Source organism: the organism of the source record quoted next, unplaced genomic scaffold, assembly GCF_019419815.1.
Source record: "Pyrus x bretschneideri cultivar Hongxiangsu unplaced genomic scaffold, Pyrus_bretschneideri_v1 Contig75, whole genome shotgun sequence".
NCBI lineage: Eukaryota > Viridiplantae > Streptophyta > Magnoliopsida > Rosales > Rosaceae > Pyrus > Pyrus x bretschneideri.
This window is the reverse complement of record NW_025999815.1, coordinates 664,349-685,617: the sequence shown is the minus strand read 5'-3', so window position 1 is coordinate 685,617 and position 21,269 is coordinate 664,349. Positions and strand designations below refer to the sequence as shown.

Here is a 21,269-nt window from a genome sequence, read left to right as displayed (position 1 = left end):
TCGTGACGTCAAACATTGTACGACAGAGGAAAGTCCTTTGTCGCACAAAATGAATGTCATATGATGGAATTGGTGGTCATTGTGCAAAACAAAGATCGATGAATGGGTGTTCGCTGCACGAGATACTCCGAGCGAATGTTGATAATATTGTTTTATGTAATTTAAATTAATTTAATGAAATTAAAAACAGAAAATGTAAAGAAGAATATTAAATTAAAAAATTATTTAAAGTGTACATACAACGGAAAGAAATATTTTAAAATTTGAAAATAATTTTAAAAAAACTACAATATGTAGTTGTCCACGTCACAATTGCCTGATGGTGGTGTTGCTGCTGTGTTAGGGGGCTGGGAGGTTGTTGATGGAGTTAGTTCAACGTCAAAGAACCGAATGCCAGAAAATTGAAGGGCGGGATGGATTTGGTTCAACAAACTGCTTTAGGCCGCAAACTAAGACTGCTGGGCAACAATTTGCTTTTTTAGGTCTTCCACTTCAGATGTCAGCGATTCGACCTCTTCTATTCTCTGCCTGGATGAAAAGGCAAATGGGTCTCAAATACGGGCTTTCCCAAGCCCCCGATGAACATTCCTTTGCCTATGACCGAGGGTCTAATCGAGTGTGTCCGTCATGATCTGAAAACCCGCATCCTCAGGGGGAAACACCTCCTCGATTGGGGTCTTTGGGGAAAGCTGGGAAGCCACCTCCTCCAGAATGGTCTGGCCCTTCTCCACCATGGTGGACTAGAAAAATGAAAACAAACAAATTAATTTTAATATACATGTAATTAATATTACTACTAATTGAATATTAAAAGATTGAAATAACTTACATGAAGCTGCTCTGCCAGCTCATTCCTGGACCGAACGTATACCTCCTTCAATCTTACGAAACCTTGACCCCCTTGAATAAAAAAAAAATATATATTAACACATACATTACCAATTGTGTAATAGAGAGTAAAAAGAATCAAAACTTAAAATAATTATACGGCTACCTTATGTCGTTCCTCCAACCTATAAGACAAGCGTCGTAAGCCGAAGCGGTGAAGAAGTTTCTTCTTCGTTCGATTGATCGAGTTTGTCTTCTCTTTTTTCTGTTGAATAAAAAAACGTGTTAGTTTAGATAATTATAACAAATTAATGAAAAAATTAAAATATTATTTAAAAATAAAAAAAATTTGATTAAACATTATTAAAATATATATTATACTTACGAGATATTTCTCGTCTTGAAAATGGTCGCAGAGCTACTCCCATTCATCTCGGCGGTCCACCAACTCTTTAGGGCACCCAACTGCTAGAGCGACCTTCGGATTGTCATATTTCTCATAATGCTTGTGGAGGTTGCTCTTCAACTGAGTGAACCTGCCAGTGCAAATCTCATTGATGTACTGGTTTTGAGTGACATCAAGGTTCGTGAGCTCATAGTGATGCTACAAAACTCAACAAATAAATGGTAGTTAAAATTTATAATATTTGTATACTTTAATAAAAATTTAGTATTTAAGGTTGAAAATAGTTATCGATAATTCATGAAGAATGTCGTGCTTGACTTGATGTGGGACAACTTTTCATGACTCCCATAGGAGCAGGCAATGATTCCTGATAACCGAGTCGCTGGCCAACGCATTGTGCTGCTTCTTTGTTGTAGCCGCATGATGTTGAGGATCCCACGTAATTGTGATCTTCTTGGTTGTGGTGTGAGTGGTCTATGACGTCTTCAGAAGTCTGCATGGGCCTCTAGTTCTTTTTTTTTTTTTTTTTTTTTTTTTGTTGAACTACAAAATAAACAATGTAAACATCAGACAAATTCTATTTTCTATCGAAAATTCGGCAGAACCTCCCCTAAAATATAACATTTCCGAAAACCTGCAAGCAATCTAACAACTAAAACAACACATCCACCCAACAATTCAAACACTTTATACCAATTAGGGACTTTAAAACAATTATAATCTAAATTCCAAATTGTTAAATTGAAAATACTATGAGAAAGATGCATTACCTATATGGGACCCTTCTCCATGGACAAAGGAAGCCTTACCAGACTGCTTAGCCTCTTTAGAACTTTGGGGTTGTCGATGAGTTTGTTGGACGCTTAGTAAAGGATGTGTCATCGAAGAAGTTAATGACGCAGAAGCCGGAGACACCATTGGACCGAAAGGCGTGACGAAAGGAACACATGTCGTGCCCAAATTAGGTGGGGAGGTGGCAGCAGCACTACCTACTAGAGTAGGTGTCTGACTAACCCTACTAGTTGCCTGGCGGTTTGAAATTAAGTTCGACATCTACAAAAACAGTAAATAAAAGTTACATTCCACTACTTTTAGTCAATTTATTAGAGTATAATACATGGCACATAATATACATAATCCACCAACACCAACATGTTTTTGTTTTGCATATAAAAGCTATCAAATATTTATAAAAAAACATAAGCAATGAATCCTAATTAGCCGATTCACCAATAGATCAGTAATAGACAAAGAATGGTCAAATATATAACATTGTCCTTGATATATATATATATATATATAAAATATATATATATAATATATATATATATATATATATATATATATATATGGGTACACACACACAGAGATAAAATTAAGTTTATTTATTTTAGGGAAAAAGATCCAATACCAAACTAAAACACCAAATCTAGTGAACTTATTTGAATATACAGCTAGGGCAAAGTATTCGAGACAATATCATATATGGTTGGTGTAGGGAAACAAATAGCAAACTAGCAAAAATATGGGTATTAGCTATAGGCAACATGGTTTCATCGCATACTCCAGAGTATTGGGGCATGGTTTATAGCAATATATTGGTGGGGAATTGATAGGAGCATATTCATGCGACTTAAATGACTTGTTCTCGTGCATTTACGTTATGTTTCTTTAGTTATTTTAGTCCTTTAAGCTATTTTCGTGTGTTTGTAGGTCCAAAGGGCTAAAGGAGCAAAAAGATGCATTTTGGAGACTTTTGGAGCACTTTTGGGCTAAGGATGGATAGCTTATGCTTGGCGCCAAAGTGTTGGACGAAATTGAAGACCTAATTGAAGACCAAAGTGTTGGAACCTTGTTTCCTTTAGTTTTAGGACATTTAAACCTTTCCAATTTCCTTAGCCGTGCATAACATTCCAACATTCCACTCCTTCATTTCAGCCACACTCCCACATATCATTACTTATCATCACCACTCATTACTTATCATCACCACTTATCACTTATCATATCATACACTTATCATATCATTCACTTATCATATCATTCACTTATCATATCATACACTTAATTAATTAACCCACATGCACCCTTTATTCTTTCATCATTCCAGCCACTCCACATCCCTCACCAAGAAATCATTCAACACATGCATCCATAATCATTTCTCCAACCTTGTGCCGTGACTTTCCCATCCAATTTCAGCCACATGTATTCATCATTGCAGCCACCATTCATCCTAGTTGTCAATCACATACTTTCCCATTGTATAATTCATCCACATGCATCTTTAAGCAACAAACAAATCAGCCACACATTCATTCACTTTCCTTTGCCGTGACTTCCCCTTCTTTCCAACATAATTCACATGCATTTCAGATTGCATTCCCATTCTTTAATTCAACCAACACAACCATGCACTCCACATGCATTTCCACCCTTACAAGACCCTAATCATTCATCCACACAATCTGCCATCATTCACACAAACACCATAATTGCCATGCATCCCATTCCATCTCCCATTTCAGATTGCATTTCATTCATTCCAACCAAGCCACATGCACTCCCTTTAAATATATTCAACCTAGCTGTCATTCCACTTCAAAGCACATGCATTCCCACCTTTTAATCACATGCATAAATCAGCCACATGCATCTCCCATCACCATTTCAGATTTCCACCAAGCTCCTAGCTGTCATGTTCCCTCTTTTTCACCTATAAATAAGCATCCATTACACCTCAATTCTCATTCATTCTCATTCACACTCATTCACTCCTCCATTTCAGAAATTCATCCATTGTACATACCACAAACACTCCCCCCTTTGTGTCGTTAGTCTCCCTTACAATCCAAACACCATCCTTCCATTTCCACCACTCCCCAAACCATTCACACTATCAAACTATCCTTAGACCTTGTGCCACAATAAAGAGGAAGAGAAGAGTGCCTAAACGTTCATACAATTCAAGTTTGAGTTGTTGGAATGTTTAGGTGTTTCTTTGATTTCAATGTTTAATTTCAATACTCTTTGTTTTGTACGAATGAGGAATGGAAGAGAAGATGGCCTAAACGTTTATACAATTCAAGTTTGAGTTGTTGGAATGTTTAGGTGTTTCTTTGATTCTCTTTGTTTTGTACGCATAAGGAACTAAACCCCCTTTAGCTAGGGGGTGATTCGAAATATATATTTATGCTTGCATTTTGATTTGATTACTTCTAATTGCGTTTCATAAGTTGTGGATTCAAATTGTTTAACTGTTTGATTGATAACTTATTTATGTATGTTTATTGAGAGTGCACGCTTAATTTTCATGCATGAATATGACGCTAGAATATAAGTGAGTTTCACCTAATAGTTACGAACTTATATTCACAAGTAGTGGAGGTTGCTTATAAACAATCGCGTTAAACGAATTCTTGGCATAAGTTTCATGCAATCCATAGTAACGAATGCCTCGTCAACACTTATAATTTTCATAGAGCGTAATGATTCTTGCTTGTATCTCTTCTATGCATTCATGTTGAGGACTTGTGGGGAATGTTTTGAATTGTGTATGCGCTAACCCATCCAATTCAATAACGTTAGGAAGATTTGAAGGTTAATTAGTGCATCACGGTTAACTTGGGGTGTTGAGAATTCATGGTTTATTGAAATGCAATTGGAAATCATTTTATTATGCAAGTGTAACATGTATGGAGATGAACCCCTTGGCTAGCATCCATCCATTCTAATCTATCACAAATCCATATTTACATTCTGTCTAGTTTATTAATTTGTTTCATTATTTCAATTTTCGTCAAATCTAATTCCCCCTTTACTTTAATGTCCAATTTAATTAGAAATACATTTAGTTTGTGTTTATAAGTGTTGTGATTCAATTTATTACTTAATTTCGTTCAAATTTGTGTTTGTGCTCAAATCTGCCCAGAAAGTGGTTTTTAGGCAGATTTGAGTGTGTTTGTGTTGTTTTGAGTCTTTTGGTTTGTCTTAGTGTTTTAAAGTTTAGTTTTGAATTCTTTGAGTCTAGTATAGTGTTTCATATTGTTATTTTACGTTTTTGAGTCAAATCCAAGGGATTAACAATCCCTCCTAATCCCCGGTCTAGAACGATCCCTACTTACATACTTACTACAATCGATAAAAAGAGGGTTTAATTTGTGTGCGTATAAATCTCGCATCAGGAATGGGAATGAGAAATAGCATATAATAGTAATAACAAGATCTACATTGCAGAATTACATATAGAAGAAAACTATTCATACTATTGCAGAGGTTGAAAACTGTGGTATAAAATCAAATGAAGCAAACTAAGGTATAAAACATAAGAAATTTCAATCCAAATCCAAATCCAATTATTGACTACCAAACACAACATTATGAAACTCAAATCACAAATTCACAATACAATAAACATGTAAAAGTTTTCCTTCACCACGTCCTGATTAACAAGAAAAAAGCATCCATGCGTAGAGTGTACAACATTATATTCCAAAGTTGTTGAATGCTAGTCCACTTTTCAGTATACCAAATATCCAATTCTGTAAAGCCCCAAATTACGTAACTTAAACATAACAAAACATATATTACTTGAATGATAGAGACAGAGAATAATAAAGTTAAGATTCTAAATCCAAATAGTGAAAAAAAGAAATATGCTTAAGACTATGAGTAGTAGCATGATTCCATACACTGCAGTATGACAAAAAAATCAAATATTTTGGTGCCTTAGCGGGCAAGATAAAGGTAAAGCTTAAAAGGATCACTACAGCATTGGCAAGTTGTGAAACATGATGAGCATGTCCAATAAAGAAGAAACCAAATTAAACCTATGATAAAAAAATACTGCATAAAAATGGGAAGTAAGGAATCATTTAATAATTATACTGTAGTAAAACTTTTTTTATTTTATTTTTTGTGTAACTACTCCAACCTAGATGAGAGGGAGGGGGAAGGGCTTAAGCCCGAGACGTAATAATGTTGTGTTTTCTTAATGAGTTTGATTTATGATAGTAGTATTCAAAGCAAAATTTACAAATTTCTTAATGTATAGTAACCAGTTTTATTAATGGAATTTGTTGGGACTTCCTCTCCTTCACATTAGGTAATCCCAATTCAAAACCCCTATTTGATTCCCAATTCGATACCCAGTTTTGTTTATAACCAAAAAAATGGAAAAAATAAAAAATAAAAAATACAAACCCCAGATTTCCAATTCAAAAACCAACCTAATATTCTCAATTCGAAAACCATAACCCAATATTCTCAATTTGAAAACCCTAACCCGAGATTCCCAATTCGAACCCTAAATCCCTAATTGTTCTAATTAAAACAATTCAACAGAAAAAAATGAAAAACTGCACTAATAAATAATTGAATTAAGGGAGAGTGAATTAAGGGATACTGGGTGCTTACCTAGCAATGTTGAGGCAGCGATGAGATGGTGTGGCATCGGAGTGCGGCGACGGATATCAAGTGCGGAAGAGAGAGTGACAGAGAGACGGAGAAACAAAGAGAGAACGAGAGAGGGAGAGATTGAGACAGTGAGTGATGAGAGCGAGAGATGGAGAGAATCTAGAAAGAGAGAGGAGAGTGAGATTGAGAGAGAGAGAGAGAGAGAGAAGAGTGAGCTTCGTAGAGAATGAGAGTGAGATAAAGTCTATGAGCTTTGCAGAGAAGGAGAGAGAGAAAAAGAGAAAAGTGTTCTAATTTTCAACAAAATAAAAAAGCGCCCAATTTTCGTCAAAAAAATCAATTTTTTATATGTTTGCACGATGAGGGTGTTCTAATTTTCGTCGCGCAGAAGGAGAGAGAAAGAGAGAAGAGTGTTCTAATTTTCACCAAAATAAAAAAGCGCCCAATTTTCGTCAAAAAAATCAATTTTTTATATGTTTGCACGATGAGGGTGTTCTAATTTTCGTCGCGCGTCCATTTTTTAAATAAAAAACGAATTTTTAAATATTTGCGTGACAAAAATTTCCAACATGTTGTTGGGCATATTTGTAAATTTAATTAATTTTTTTTGTTTAATTAATTTTTTACAAATTTTAAAGGAAACTTTTGTTTGTATACAAAATAGATACCATTCAATAAATATCATTACATTTGCATCACAAGTTTTCAGTAATCCTTGTCTAAACTAGAATAAATATCATCACTTTCGTCAGATTCAGATTCTCATTCCTCCTCGTCTGAAGGTGATAGGATTTTTAGTACCTGCACAAATAGGGTCAAAATCACTGAAAATACTTGCAAGAGTATAAGGTTGTTGTAGTATAAACGGCTCAAGTAAGGTCGTTTTCCACAGGGATTAAATAAATAAATTTATGTAAATACCAAATGTTAATTAATTATTTGAAAACAAAGATTGGAAAAGGTTGATTCTGAATTTAAAAATAATAAAAAGGAATTTAATTAAAAAGGTTAAAGAAATTAGCAAAGTAAAGAAAACGTTTGAAAACCAAATTGTAAAAGCCTAGGGTTCCGCCGTCCCCTTAACAATCCTATACAATTTTACCAATTACTTATGAATTTCTACATATATGCTTTGAAGGTTAGGCTTTCCTAATACATATTTTCCTCGTGATGTTCAAGCGAAAACATATATCTAGCATGCAATCCATCTATGATGTTCAGATCAAATATAAACATGCAAGACTCATTAAGCTTTATGAAAACCCTTTGAAAAACCATGCAACCCTTAAGAGCGTGATGTTCGCTTTAAGTGAACTTACAATTACTAATCACAAGAAACCCTCCTCAATTTCAGGGTGATGGTCCAACAAAAATTGCATCAAATTACTTGTCTAAAAGCCTTAATGGTTGCGAATCACTAAGACAACTAGATAGTTTAATCATGGTGAAGCAAGCATGCATCCATTCATAAGCAAAAATCACATATTCATGCTAAGGGTTGTGGCTTCGCCCTAGCAAAACAACTAGTTACGAACAATCATAATAAAATATTATTAACAACAAGGATAGAAAACACCTAGAAAATAAACTTGAATTGTCAAAGGCTTGTGCATGCGTTTCCTCCTCTCCTGCCCTTCTAACCCTAACGGCTAAAAGTCTTATTTATACTACTACAAAATAAAACCCTAAAAATTCTTAGAATAAAACTAGGAAACATAATAAAATAATAAAATAGAAAATAAAAGGTTTCCTATTTAAATTGAAATTCGGACTTCTCAGAAAATTAGACTTTTGACTGACGAAATCAACTCCAATTTGGTCCCAAAAGTCTTTTTTGAAACCTGGAGACGTCCCCTACAAATCCTCAGAAGGAATCTTTCTCAAAATATGCCATCTTGACCTGCAAAATGCCTAAAACATCTAGAAACGTCAATCTGGAAAAGCTGCGCGCTGGGCCTTTATTTCATTGCCACGGTTAAACGGCTTGGTAGAAAATTTGAAACTTTGATACAATCATCTTGAAAAACTCATGAACATCCTTCACTGAATCACTTCAAAATTCATTCGTTTAATCACTTTTTGCTCCAAAGGAAGTCGAATATCCTACATTGAAAATATATAACAAAATATCAAAATTCTACCAAAATAACAAATATATTAATACTAAGATAAAGGTAAAATATATGGTATAATATGGACTCAATAGTAGGCACATCAACATCGTCGTTCAAGCGCTCGGGTGCATTGTATCGCGGTACATCATCGTGGTCAATCATAATGGAGTTGATCGGTATTTTGATTTCAGGACCTCCTGTTACCTAATACAGTTCTTGTACAATAGTTATATCATGCAGTGTATCTACACCAAATTCCGTAGAAGGCTCCAGTTGTTGGTCAGCAACGTCATAGTAATCATCATCGTTAGTAGGATCTCGGTTCGAAATATCATACAACCCTGTTTACTCAATCTTCTAAATTACTTTCCATCTCTTCCCGCTGTTAGGGTTATCTATATAGAAAAAAAATTTGGCCATCGTTGCCAAAATGTAGGAGTTCTCGTTATACAACATCTGTTAGTGTTGACCGATAGCAAACCATCATCTCGTTTAACACCTCCAACCCTATGTGGGTTTGTATCAAACCAGCAACACTTAAATAGGATAACTTGACATCGGTCTTTGTAAAGCAATTGCACAACACTTGCAAGTTTCTATAGAAATTAATGTCTGCCATGTCGCCTGCACTCCGGACATGTACCTCACTATTTTCCGTACACAGCTTGTCATCGTGATTAGCTGCCAAAAACTTGATGCCATTTAAATGACAACCAAAGTACAATTCTGCGCTTAGGGGCCCAATAGCCAATTTGTACAATTCTTCAATGTAAGTGGGTTAATTCATGTCCTTCAATTTCTTCACCTAAAATTAATGATAAAAGTTGACATGTTAGTTTACCATTTACAATTATACAAATAGCCCAAAATACAAACAACTTACATCGTCACGAAACCAACGAGGAAACAAATCACGATACTTCTTGGCATATAAATGTGAATGATGTTCCCACTTCATCAACTCTTCATGCTCATCTAGGTAGGTAATTGTCTCATCACAATTGTTAAGTACAAACCAATGTGCTACCTCCATGTCCATTTTGTTAAACGACTCCCCTCTAATTGGTTCGCCAAAGGGTTATGCAATTTGGGCAAAAACAAAAAGTATTTCACTTCTTAAACCACCATTGTTATTCCATTGTTATCGTTTGAATGTAGTCCCAACGTCTTGTAGGTACATTGCACAAAATGTAAGCGACTCAAATGTAACCTATGCCTCCACGGTTGATCTTTTAGGTTCTGCCCTATTCTATACACTATTTTTTAATTCACCCAGTAGTCTGCATCAATAAACAAAATAACATGTAAAATTAGTCAAATCGTACATACATCACGAACTAAAGTATTTATGGCGATTAAATACTTTTCTATCGGATACATCCATCAATAGTTGACGGGTCCGGCTAGAAGTGCTTTCTCCGGCAAGTGAATCATGATGTGGATCATGCTTGTGAAGAAAGCTGGAGGAAATATTTGTTCAAACTTGCATAACACTTCAATAATATCGTCGCGCAACTATTTAACATCAGACTTGTGCAAAGATCTTGCAGTTAATTGAGAAAAATATCTCGCCAACAACATAATTGGGTTCACCACATCTTCAGGCAAGAGGTGTTGAATTCTCACTAGGAGAAGGCATTGAAGTATCATATGACAATCATAACTCTTGAGCCCTGAAAATTTGCCTCCATCCATGTTTGCGCAATGGCTGATGTTTAAAGCATACCCATCCGAAAACTGTACAGAAGATAAAAACTACAAAAACTTTTTCCTCTTATTCGATTTCACCGAAAACGATGCAAGCTTCTTTCTGGCTATGTCTTTGTCCCTCATCCCTCGTCATTCATAAACCTGGCCTAATGCCCACTTTTTTCCAGATCGATCCTAGCTTTTATTGTGTCCTTTGTTTTTCCTTTGATGTCTAGTATAGTTCTGACCAGTGTATGAAACATATTTTTCTCAACATGCATTACATCAATGTTGTGTCTCAATTTTAATTTCAACCAGGACGGGAGCTCGAACAACCTTGTCTTGTGTGTCCAGTTCAGATGTGTGTCTGGTCTTGTCCAATTTACAAATTTCCCCAAATGAGCAAAATCCAAACGATTCACCTGAGACAAAATTTCATCTCCAAACCATTCTTTAGAACCTGGCCAAATCTCTATGCCATTGAAGAAGGCTATCTCGTTCTGACGCCACTCGTGGTCCCATGGCAACCATCTATGATGCCTTAGGTAACAAACTTTTCCCGCGTGCCAATCAGACGTTATGTTCTCTTTGCAAACTGGGCATGCATAATAACCCTTAGTGCTTCACCCAAACATCATAGCGTACGTTGAAAAATCATTTATAGTCCACATCACTGCTGCTTGCAAAGTGAACATCTTCTTGGTAGATTTATCGTACGTGGGAACACTGTTTTCCCATAATTCTTTGAGTTCGTCGACCAAGTATTATAAATAAACATCAATAGACGTGTTCGGATCTTCAGTTATCAACAATGTCATCATCATATATTCTTTTTTCATGCACTTCCAAGGTGGCAAATTATACGAAATTGCAATGATTGGCCAAGTGCTATTGTTTTGGTTTAAAACCTTGAACGGATAAAACCTGTCTGTCGCTAGTCCTAATCTAACGATTCGGGGCTCATGTGCAAAATCGAGGTACAACCAATCAAACTCTTTCCATGTCTTTCCATCTGCAAGATGTCTCATATCATCGTCATCCACTCGTCTATCCTTATGCCACCTTGTGTCGTTTACAGTGTGCGTCGACATATACAATGGTTGCAACCTAGGCTTTAATGGGAGATAACGCATAAGTTTTTTTGGAATCTTCATTGTTCTATTCTAAGAGGTCATTTTAAATCGTGACTCATTACATATAGGGCATATATCCAACACTTTATTCTCTTTGTAGAACAAAATGCAATTATTTTTACACGCGTGTATTTTTTCATATCCCAATCCAAGACCATTCAGCACCTTCTTTGCACTTTTATGATACTGTTATGATTTTTAGGTAGGCAATTGTCCTTCGGAAGCACCTTCTTTGCACTTTTATGATTTTTAGGCAGGCAATTGTCTTTCGGAAGCACCATCTTGAAAAACCCCCAAAAAGTAATCAAAACAATGGTTCGACATACAAAATTTTATTTTGCCATGCATCAACTCAACAATAGCCGTAGCATTGAAAATCCTTCACAACCAGGGTATAATTCTTACTTGGCACTTTTTAATAGTTTTTCATATTTTTCAAATGCTTCACTGTCCATGGTGGGAAGGACGTCATCTTTTACTTCCTCATTCGTATTTGAACTAGCGTTTGGAAAAGCATCATTGTTAATGTCCGTAATTTGTTCATTTGGGTCCACAACAGATTCAACTGTCTCCATTGCTAGGGTAATGTGTGAGGATGAAGCATGTTGTATTTGTTCTCCATGATGATTCCACGTAGTATAGGTCTCCATCATCCAATTTCTGACTAAATGGTATCAAACAGTTTCAAAATATTCAATCATTGAGTTGTTACACTTTCTACAAGGACACCAAATTTGAGTTGAACCCCGGTTGTTTGCAATTGCAATATCAATGAACTAATTTATTCCATCCAAATAATCATCAGCACATCTATTAGGATTACATATCCACTGTTTGTCTATATCACTTGCAAACATAAAAAATTTACAAGGGTTACAACAACTTCAATTATGACATGCCACCTTATGCCTCCGGTATGGGTCCTATCTCATTCGAGAATGCACAGTTACGTGCTGTAATTTACGGTTGCAACACATTAAAGTTTGATCGTGGAAAAATTACGATGCACTCGAAGAACGCAAACGTAAATACATTGCAGTTCTTCAAGTGCATAACGTAAATACAAAAAACTATGATGCACCCGAAGAACGCAAAGACATGCTACCAACTTCCCACGTTCAAACTTTAATGCGTGAACTGCAAAAATACAACGTGTAACTGTGCATTCTCAAATTGTTCAAAATTTTAGGACAATTCAAGAATTAATTGGACTGCAGTCATGCTTTCGCATCCATTCGCGAAATCCAACTAATTCTCAAACAAGAAACTAAGCTCATATGAACATTGCAAACCATATTTTGTACATCCATACAAAAATGTTTGTATACAAATACATAAACTCACAACAATTATAAACTACAAACAAAACAATTTAAATGAATGGAAATTAAATAAGTTATTTGAGAAATATACCTCCGAGATTAACGACAACATAGATAGAATTGGCTGGAAATTTCAGGAGGAAGGCAGTTGCTGCAATTGTTTTGCAACTTATGCCTTCCCGCATTCTGGTTAAATTCAATAAAGTGAAAAGACTTTGCGCGACAAAAGCACCGTCACGCAAAACATGGTGCTTCCACTTTTGATGCCATCCAACTATGCTTTGCCGTGTTTTTACATCGCGCATTACATTTTTATTTTTTTTTAACTTCGTTTTGTGAAAAAAAATTGAATTTTTCCATTTAGTTTTTAATTTTTTCAAACCACATAAATACTTAATAAATCAAGAACTTATTTCATTAAACCATTAATACATAATTAATTAACATAAATATTTATTAAGGGAAGTGTTATTGGCGCTCCAAAAATCCTATTCTACATTTCTCACAAGTATATTTTTCTTTCTAAATATAGAAAGTTTGGAGTGTAAAATGAGAATTTTGGAGCGCCAATAACAATTCCCTTTATTAAAATGCATTAATTTTATTGAAAATAAACGTTAAGTGCATATTTAATTAAACCGTTCATAGTAAAAAACTTCTAATTCAGATCTCATTATTAAATAGGCAATAAAATTATTTAAAAAAACTCTATCCTATTCCTCCACTGGTGGTTCTAGTTCTCGATGTAGTTCTGCAGCACGTTGATTATCAAACTTCCACTCCCGAAAATGAGACTTGAGGATGTTGTCGATGCACTTCATCAGATTTGGGTTACTTTTGTCCTAATTAGGTTGTCATGCAAAAATTAATAAAATAAAATCTGACTATTATATTAAATTTAACAAACATAATTATTATTTAACTAATAACTTAACATGTACAGCTAACTCATTGATGCAAACTAAATAAGCACATAAATTAAAACCCTCTTGTGACAATTGTAGTATATGTATAAGTAGGGATCGTTCTTAACCGGGGATTAGGAGGGATTGCAAAATCACTTGGAAACTGACTCAAAAACGTAAAATAAAGTTTAAAACACTAAACTAGACTCAAAGTATGCAAAACTAAACAATAAAACACTAAAACAAATCAAAAGACTCAAAGAATGCAAAACACTTATAAACACAAACTAAGATACTTTCTAACTAAATTGGACACTAAAGTAAAGGGGGATTGAGGTTTTGACAAAATTAAAATAAATGCACAGATTGTAATTAAGGGCAGAATGTAAATATGAATGTGATGAAAATATGGATGAATGCTAGCTAGAAGGTTCTTCTCCACACATGTCACACTTGCATACAATTTGATTTTCAGTTGCTCTTTCGATAAATTATGAAACTCAACACCCCTGGTTAATTAGGTCCGCTTAAATTAACCGTCAAGTTTTCCTTAAGTTAATGAATTGGATGGGTTAGCGCAACGCAATTCAAAACATTCTCCAAAAGTCCTTTACGTGAAAAGCACAATAAAGATACAATCAAAGATCATTAAGCATCATGAAAACTATAAGTATTGACGAGGCATTCGTTACTATGATGAGAATGAAACTAGTGCCAAGAATTCATTTGACGCGATTGTTTATAAGCAACCTCCACTACTTGTGAAAATAAGTTCATAACTATTAGGTGAAATTCAATTATATTCTAGCGTCATATTCATGCATGAAAATTAAGCGTGCACTCTCAATCAACATACATAAATAAGTTATCGATCAAGCAGTTAAACAAATTGAATTCACCATTCATGAAATTCCAACCAAAAGTAATCAATTCATATTGCAAGCATAAACATGGTTTCGAATCACCCCCTAGCTAAATAGGGGTTTAGCCTCTCATGTTCACAAAAAGAGAAATACAATTGAATTTAAACATAAAGCACAAAGGATTGATTACACCTAGAACGCACAACGAATCCACTTGAATTTCTGCGCGTCGAAGCTCCTCTTTCCTCTTCTCCTTGCTGCGGCAGAGAGTGTTTAGGGAATTTCTGGATGGTTTTCTGGGTTAGGGATGGATTTAGGGAAGTTGGGTGGTGCGGCAAGGTTGGAAGATGGTGTGTGAAGGTATGGAAGGTGGCTCCACTGGAGTGGAAAAAGTTGCGGCTGTTCAGAAAAAAATGGGATTTTGTGGCTACGGCTTTTTGGTTTTTTTTTTTTTTTGGGTGATGGGATGCACGACAAAAGTGGGAAATTAGGGTAAAAATGATGAATGGCAGCTACGGCTTAGGGAGTGAATTAGGGTGGTGGTGTGGAGTGACGGCTTAATGAGAATTAGGGTGCATGATTATGGAATGCACGGCAAAGGTAAGAAAATAAATGGGATGGTGGCTGCGGATTAAAACCTAGGGTGAATGGCTGAAAAATAGAATATATATGAATGAATGAAAAGGCTCTAGGGTTTAATTAAAGGGAACGGCTGAGATTAGAACTAGAAGGCTTAGGGTTTATTTTTGGATGGAAGTTGCGGTTGAAATGTGTGTGGCTGAATATATGGCTGAATAGAATTAGGGAATTAAATCAGGAATTAAAGGGAAAAATGGTTAATAGGTGCGGCTTGGGCTTTAAAGTGGGCTAGGGCCATTGTTTTGTGTCCTAAAGTGCATACAAGGCCTTCAAAGTGGCTAGAAAATTCGGACGTTTAAGTTTAGGAAAGGTTACCAAAACGGGAAACCTAGGGTTAACTTTCCTACTTCAAATAGGAAACCTTGTTTGAGTAGGATTCCTCGTTTTGGTAGGAATTCATCGTTGGAATAGGAATTCGTCGTTTCTTCAAGTCTTCAACTCATTCATTCCTCTTTCGCTCCAAAATACTTCAATTTGCATCTTCTTGCACACTTTGACCTTATAATCTGAAAATACACAATGGTGGCCTTAACACTAAAATAACTAAGTAAACACAACATAAATGCATGAGAACAAGCTAATTAAGTCGCATGAATATGCTCCTATCACTCATCGATCAAGTGCATCTTCAGCTCCTCAGAGATGGCTCTCCAAGACTCTTAATCCACACCACATTTGTCATGCACCAATACTCTAGCATTGGACCAAAACCTGGTGCGCATATCTGACTTCATAACCCCTATTAATTCGTCAAAAGTGATTCAGTAATGGCTCCCACCATTAGTGTGTCGGACCGATACCGTAGCTCTTTCCTTCTTGTCTATTAACAAAATATATATTCATAATACTGAAGCTAAATATAAACTTTATACAATCCGCAAAATTTACAATGCAAGCCTTTTCTGGAACCTTCGCCATCCATTATATTTTATGAACTCGCACCATAGTCAACCATCGTACCAAGAATCAAAGAACAAATTGATTATAATCTGCAAAATAGTAAAGCATTTCTAAAACGAATTGTGAAGAATAAGGAAAGCAGAAACACATATTTATTAGAAGGTTAGGGACTTTGCGCAACGAAGCCTTTGTCGCGCAAACATCTGCACTAAATACGGTATTGATTCCTCTTATTCACATGCACTGAATGCTCTGACTCAAAAACTGAGTGGACTTTGCGCGAAGAAGCCTATGTCGCGCAAGGTTTTTACGGGAAAAACTTCGTCATTCCTTTGATTCGCATGCACTTAATACTCTGACTCAAAACCTGGACAAACTTTGCACGACGAAGCCTTTATCGCGCAAGGTTTCCGCAGGAACGTCGCGCATTTTGTTTCGGTCCAAAAAAAAAATTACCCGCAGTTTTCTTACTAACTTTGCACGATGAATTTTTTGTTTTTCGTCATGCATACAGTATTGTGCAACAAAGGTGTGCATCGTGCAAAGTAGCACCATTCTTACGTGATGAAGTTATTGTTTTATTGTGCAAAACACACTTGTGCAACGAATTTTCAACGAATTTTGCTTTATTGCCCAAACATCTGTCAAGCAAATGGCTTTTCCTACTAGTGTTTGACACAAAAAGTATAACCGAACAACCAACTTTCAACGGTTTAGTTTGATTTAATTTGACCAATGCCACCATTGAAATCAAATTAAGTTTGTTTAAGCCTATTCCACCACATCAATAAAAAAATGTCTATTTCTCAAGAGTTTTAAATTTAAACATCTCATATCACTGCTACAATATTAGCTTTAGGTGTCGATGATGGTGGTGGTTTAATAAGCCATTATGCCGGATAAAAGATATCTAACACATCATTCAGTTAGTGTTAGATAACAATGAAATCCTGTCGGTTATAGCCGACATAAATTCCTAGCAGATATTTAGTGTCGGATGCAACCGCCATAAAATTATTATAACCGCCAGTATTTTTTAATTCTTTTAAAAAAATATATATATTTTTAAAATATTCCGGCGGTTTTTAAGTTAATGGTGGCGGTTATAATCGATAGAAATCGACTATTTTATTATTTTGGTTTTTGGTGGTTATTATTTTAGTATTCTGGCAGTTATAGCCGACAAAAATTGACTATTTTATTATTTTAAAATGTTATATTGATTAAAAATAAATAAATAAACACATGTTTCAATTTTTTTTTCACTCATGGCCCTATTGGATATAACCGACACGAACAAAATGAAATTTTGGGTGGCCACCAGAATAATCTCCGAATGTTTTTTTTTCACTCATGGTCCCGTTACATAATCTCTGAATGTTTTTTTTTTTTCACTCATCTGTTACATAATTTCTGAATGTTTTTTTTTTTTTTTTTTTTTTTTTTTTTTTTTTTGTGATTTTTTACACATGCTATCTTAGAGTATATACAAACATATTTGATGGTTGGATCATTGTAACTAGTTTCGTAGAATGCATATCCTATCAAATTGATAGATTTAACAAACACTTAAGAGTTAATGTTATACTTCCATTAAGTATAAAATAAGATTTATCTACTAGTGTAAATATTTTAAATTGAAGATCGCTTTCATTCATTACATTCTTATAGGGTTGAGGAGTGTAGCTGTAAAAAATCATCAAAATCGGAGATAAAATAACTGTTAAATTGTGATTTTTCGTTTATAACCATAAATTTTTTTTGTTCCGTTACCTAATATCTGAATGTTTGTTTCTTGCGATTTTTTACGTATGCGATCTCGGAATGTGTACAAACAAGTTTGACTGTTGGATTGTTGAAAAACGTTTCGTAGAATGCGTATCGTATCAAAACAATAGATTAAACAAACACTTAGAGTCAATGTTATACTTCCTCATCAAGTATAAAATAACATTTTGTGGTATCCACTAGTGTAAATATTTTAAATTGAAGATCGAATTCATTCAATGCATTCTTATAGGGTCGAGGAGTGTAACTATAAAATAACCGTTAAATTGTGATTTTTCGTTTATAACCGTCGAAAACTTTTGTTTTGTTACCTAATCTCTGAATGTTTGTTTTTTGTGATTTTTTACGTATGCGATGTTGGAGTGTGTACAAACAAGTTTAACGGTTAGATCATTGAAAAAAGTTTCATAGAATGTGTATCGCGTCAAAACGGTAGATTAAATAAACACTTAAGAGTTAATGTTATACTTCCATTAAGTATAAAATAAGATTTTGTGGTATCCACTAGTGTAAATATTTTAAATTGAAGATCAAATTTATTCATTGCATTCTTATAGGGTTGAGAAGTGTAGTTGTAAAAATCATTAAAATCGGGGCTAAAATAACCGTTAAATTGTGATTTTTCATTTATAACTGTCGAAAACTTTTGTTCCGTTATGTAATCTCTGAGTGTTTGTTTTTTACGATTTTTTATGTATACATTCTTCGAGTATGTACAAATAAGTTTGATGGTTAGATCGTTGAAAAAAATTTCGTAGAATGCATATCGCGTCAAAACGGTAGATTAAACAAACACTTAGAGTTAATATTATATTTCCATTAAGTATAAAATTAGATTTTGTGGTATCCACTAGTGTTAATATTTTAAATTGAAGATTGAATTCGTTCATTGCATTCTTATAGGGTCGAGGAGTGTAGCTGTAAAAAAATCATCAAAACCGGAGCTAAAATAACTGTTAAATAGTGATTTTTCGTTTATAACTGTCGGAAACTTTTGTTCTGTTACCTAATCTCTAGATGTTTGTTTTTTGTGATTTTTTACTTATGCAATGTTGGAGTGTGTACAAACAAGTTTGATAGTTAGATTATTGAAAAAAGCTTCGTAGAATGTGTATCGCGTCAAAACGATAGATTAAATAAATACTTAAGAGTTAATGTTATACTTTCATTAAGTATAAAATAAGATTTTGTGGTATCCACTAGTATAAATATTTTAAATTGAAGATCAAATTTATTCATTGCATTCTTATAGGGTCGAGAAGTGTAGTTGTAAAAAATCATTAAAATCGGGACTAAAATAACCGTTAAATTATGATTTTTCATTTATAACCGTAAAAAACTTTTGTTCCATTATGAAATCTCTGAATGTTTGTTTTTTACGATTTTTTACGTATGCAATCTTGGAGTGTGTAGTGTGTACAAATAAGTTTGATGGTTGGATCGTTGAAAAAAATTTCGTAAAATGCATATCACGTTAAAACAGTAGATTAAACAAACACTTAGAGTTAATATTATACTTCCATTAAGTATAAAATTAGATTTTTGATGTCCACTAGTGTTAATATTTTAAATTGAAGATCGAATTCGTTCATTGCATTCTTATAGGGTCGAGGAGTGTAACTGTAAAAAAATCTTCAAAACCAGAGCTAAACCGTTGAAAACTTTTGTTCCGTTACCTAATCTTTGAATTTTTTTTTTTTTTTTGCTATTTTTACGTATGCGATCTTGGAGTATCTACAAACAAGTTTGACGGTTAGATCATTGAAACTAGTTTCATAGAATGCATATTTCCATTAAATTTGCCTAAATTTTGAACTGGGAAAAGTAATTTGTGCTAAATTTTTATTTATGTTTTTCATGTATTGATTAGACAATATTTAGTTTGTGTGATGACATTTTCATTGTACAATTATCTTTTTGTTTCTTTATCGCATATTTTACATGGGTTATTATTTATTAAACCAAACAATTATTTATTTAATTTTTAAAAACGTATTTTATTTAAATACATATTATTTATTTATTTATTAAACCAAACAATTATTATTTTATTTTTTTAAATTGTAACAAAATTTTTTGGGGAGGGGGTGGGGGAATTTAAAATTTTGGGAGCGAATTTAAAATTTTGAAAAGGAATTTTGGGGATATTTGCTGTCATTTTTTTTTTTCTATCGGTTATAACTGACAATAATGAAAACTTTATGTTGGTTTTTATTTTAAAAAATGTTTATGTCGGTTTTAACCGACAGTAATGAAAATTTTCCAAAATAAAACCCCTCCATCTCTTTCTTGCGCCGGTGCAACACAAATCCCGGCTTCCGGTGATTGGCGTTTCGGTAGTGGTCTACTGCGGTCGTCCTCGAAAATGGAAGGCAAGTACATGCCATCTTTACCGTCCCAGTTCCAGAAAGGCAAAGGAAAATTTGGACCGATCTCCTCAATGAGCTTGGCAAGGATTCTCTCGTAAAAGTAGAGGTACCAGCGGTGGAAGGGGTAGAAGAGCCACGAGGAGTGAACTTGTATTTCATTGCAGTGAACTTTCTCCTTGCCATTTTTATCACAGCTAACATAGTAATATGCAGTTTTGTAGTTTTTAAAATACTTTTCACTGCTAACAAGTAATTGCAGTGAACTTTAGCTTGGTTTCAGAACTTACGTGGGTCGTCCTCGGGGAGGTTCTTCATCCGGTCGATGGCCGTTCTGTAGTTTTTTAAATATTTCATCGACTTTATGTGCCGTTGGCCTGGTGCGGAGTGAATTTGTGACTTTGTCTGGTAGCTTGAATTTGATGATTTCAGTAGACGGTGGTGGACAACAATGAAGTCCAATCAAATCCTCCGTGGTCGGGACGCATAGGTCAGGAGTGGGAATCGGAAGAGCGGTGGCGAATGGGTTGATCCCAAGGCCAAGACCGGTGGCCCCGTACAGCCCTCCAGCTCCAAGACCAATCAGCATGTTTCTGTTGTCCAGTTTTCCATCGTCTTGGTTAATACCATGTTCATCATCGCTCTTTCTTGCTTTGCATGGAGATCGATGCTTACCTTTTTCAACTAATGAAAGTTTCCCATCGTCTTGGTTTATATATTTTTTTTATTATTAAGATATTTTCTGTCGATTTTATCCGACAGAGAATGCTCTTATTTATTCATTATTAATAAATTCTCTGTTGGTTATAACCGACACAAGTTTTGTCGGTTTTATAGTATTTTCTGTTGGTTTTATCCGACAAATAATGCTCTTATTTATTCATTATTAATATATTCTCTA

General features: G+C 34.6%; 1 protein-coding gene across 1 annotated transcript; it reads right to left on the bottom strand.

Annotated features, from left to right (window-relative positions):
• Nucleotides 1–608: 608 nt before the first annotated feature.
• LOC125472857 (polyphenol oxidase II, chloroplastic-like) lies at nucleotides 609–20,957 on the bottom strand. Its single transcript, XM_048574811.1, has 6 exons — nucleotides 20,659–20,957; nucleotides 20,277–20,565; nucleotides 1,251–1,432; nucleotides 1,014–1,093; nucleotides 830–900; nucleotides 609–740 (listed from the first exon to the last, which is right to left on the bottom strand). The coding sequence occupies exons 1-6, from the start codon at nucleotides 20,955–20,957 to the stop codon at nucleotides 609–611; spliced, it is 1,053 nt and encodes a 350-aa protein (XP_048430768.1).
• Nucleotides 20,958–21,269: the final 312 nt, after the last annotated feature.

Excerpts from the sequence above, each read along its gene's own strand:
- LOC125472857 (XM_048574811.1), bottom strand. The coding sequence starts at position 20,957 with ATGCTGATTGGTCTTGGAGCTGGAGGGCTGTACGGGGCCACCGGTCTT. Across the intron at positions 1,094-1,250 it reads GACCGCCGAGATGAATGGGA|AAAAAAGAGAAGACAAACTC; the intron begins GTAGCTCTGCGA and ends TTTATTCAACAG. Across the intron at positions 741-829 it reads AGCTGGCAGAGCAGCTTCAT|TCCACCATGGTGGAGAAGGG; the intron begins GTAAGTTATTTC and ends TCATTTTTCTAG.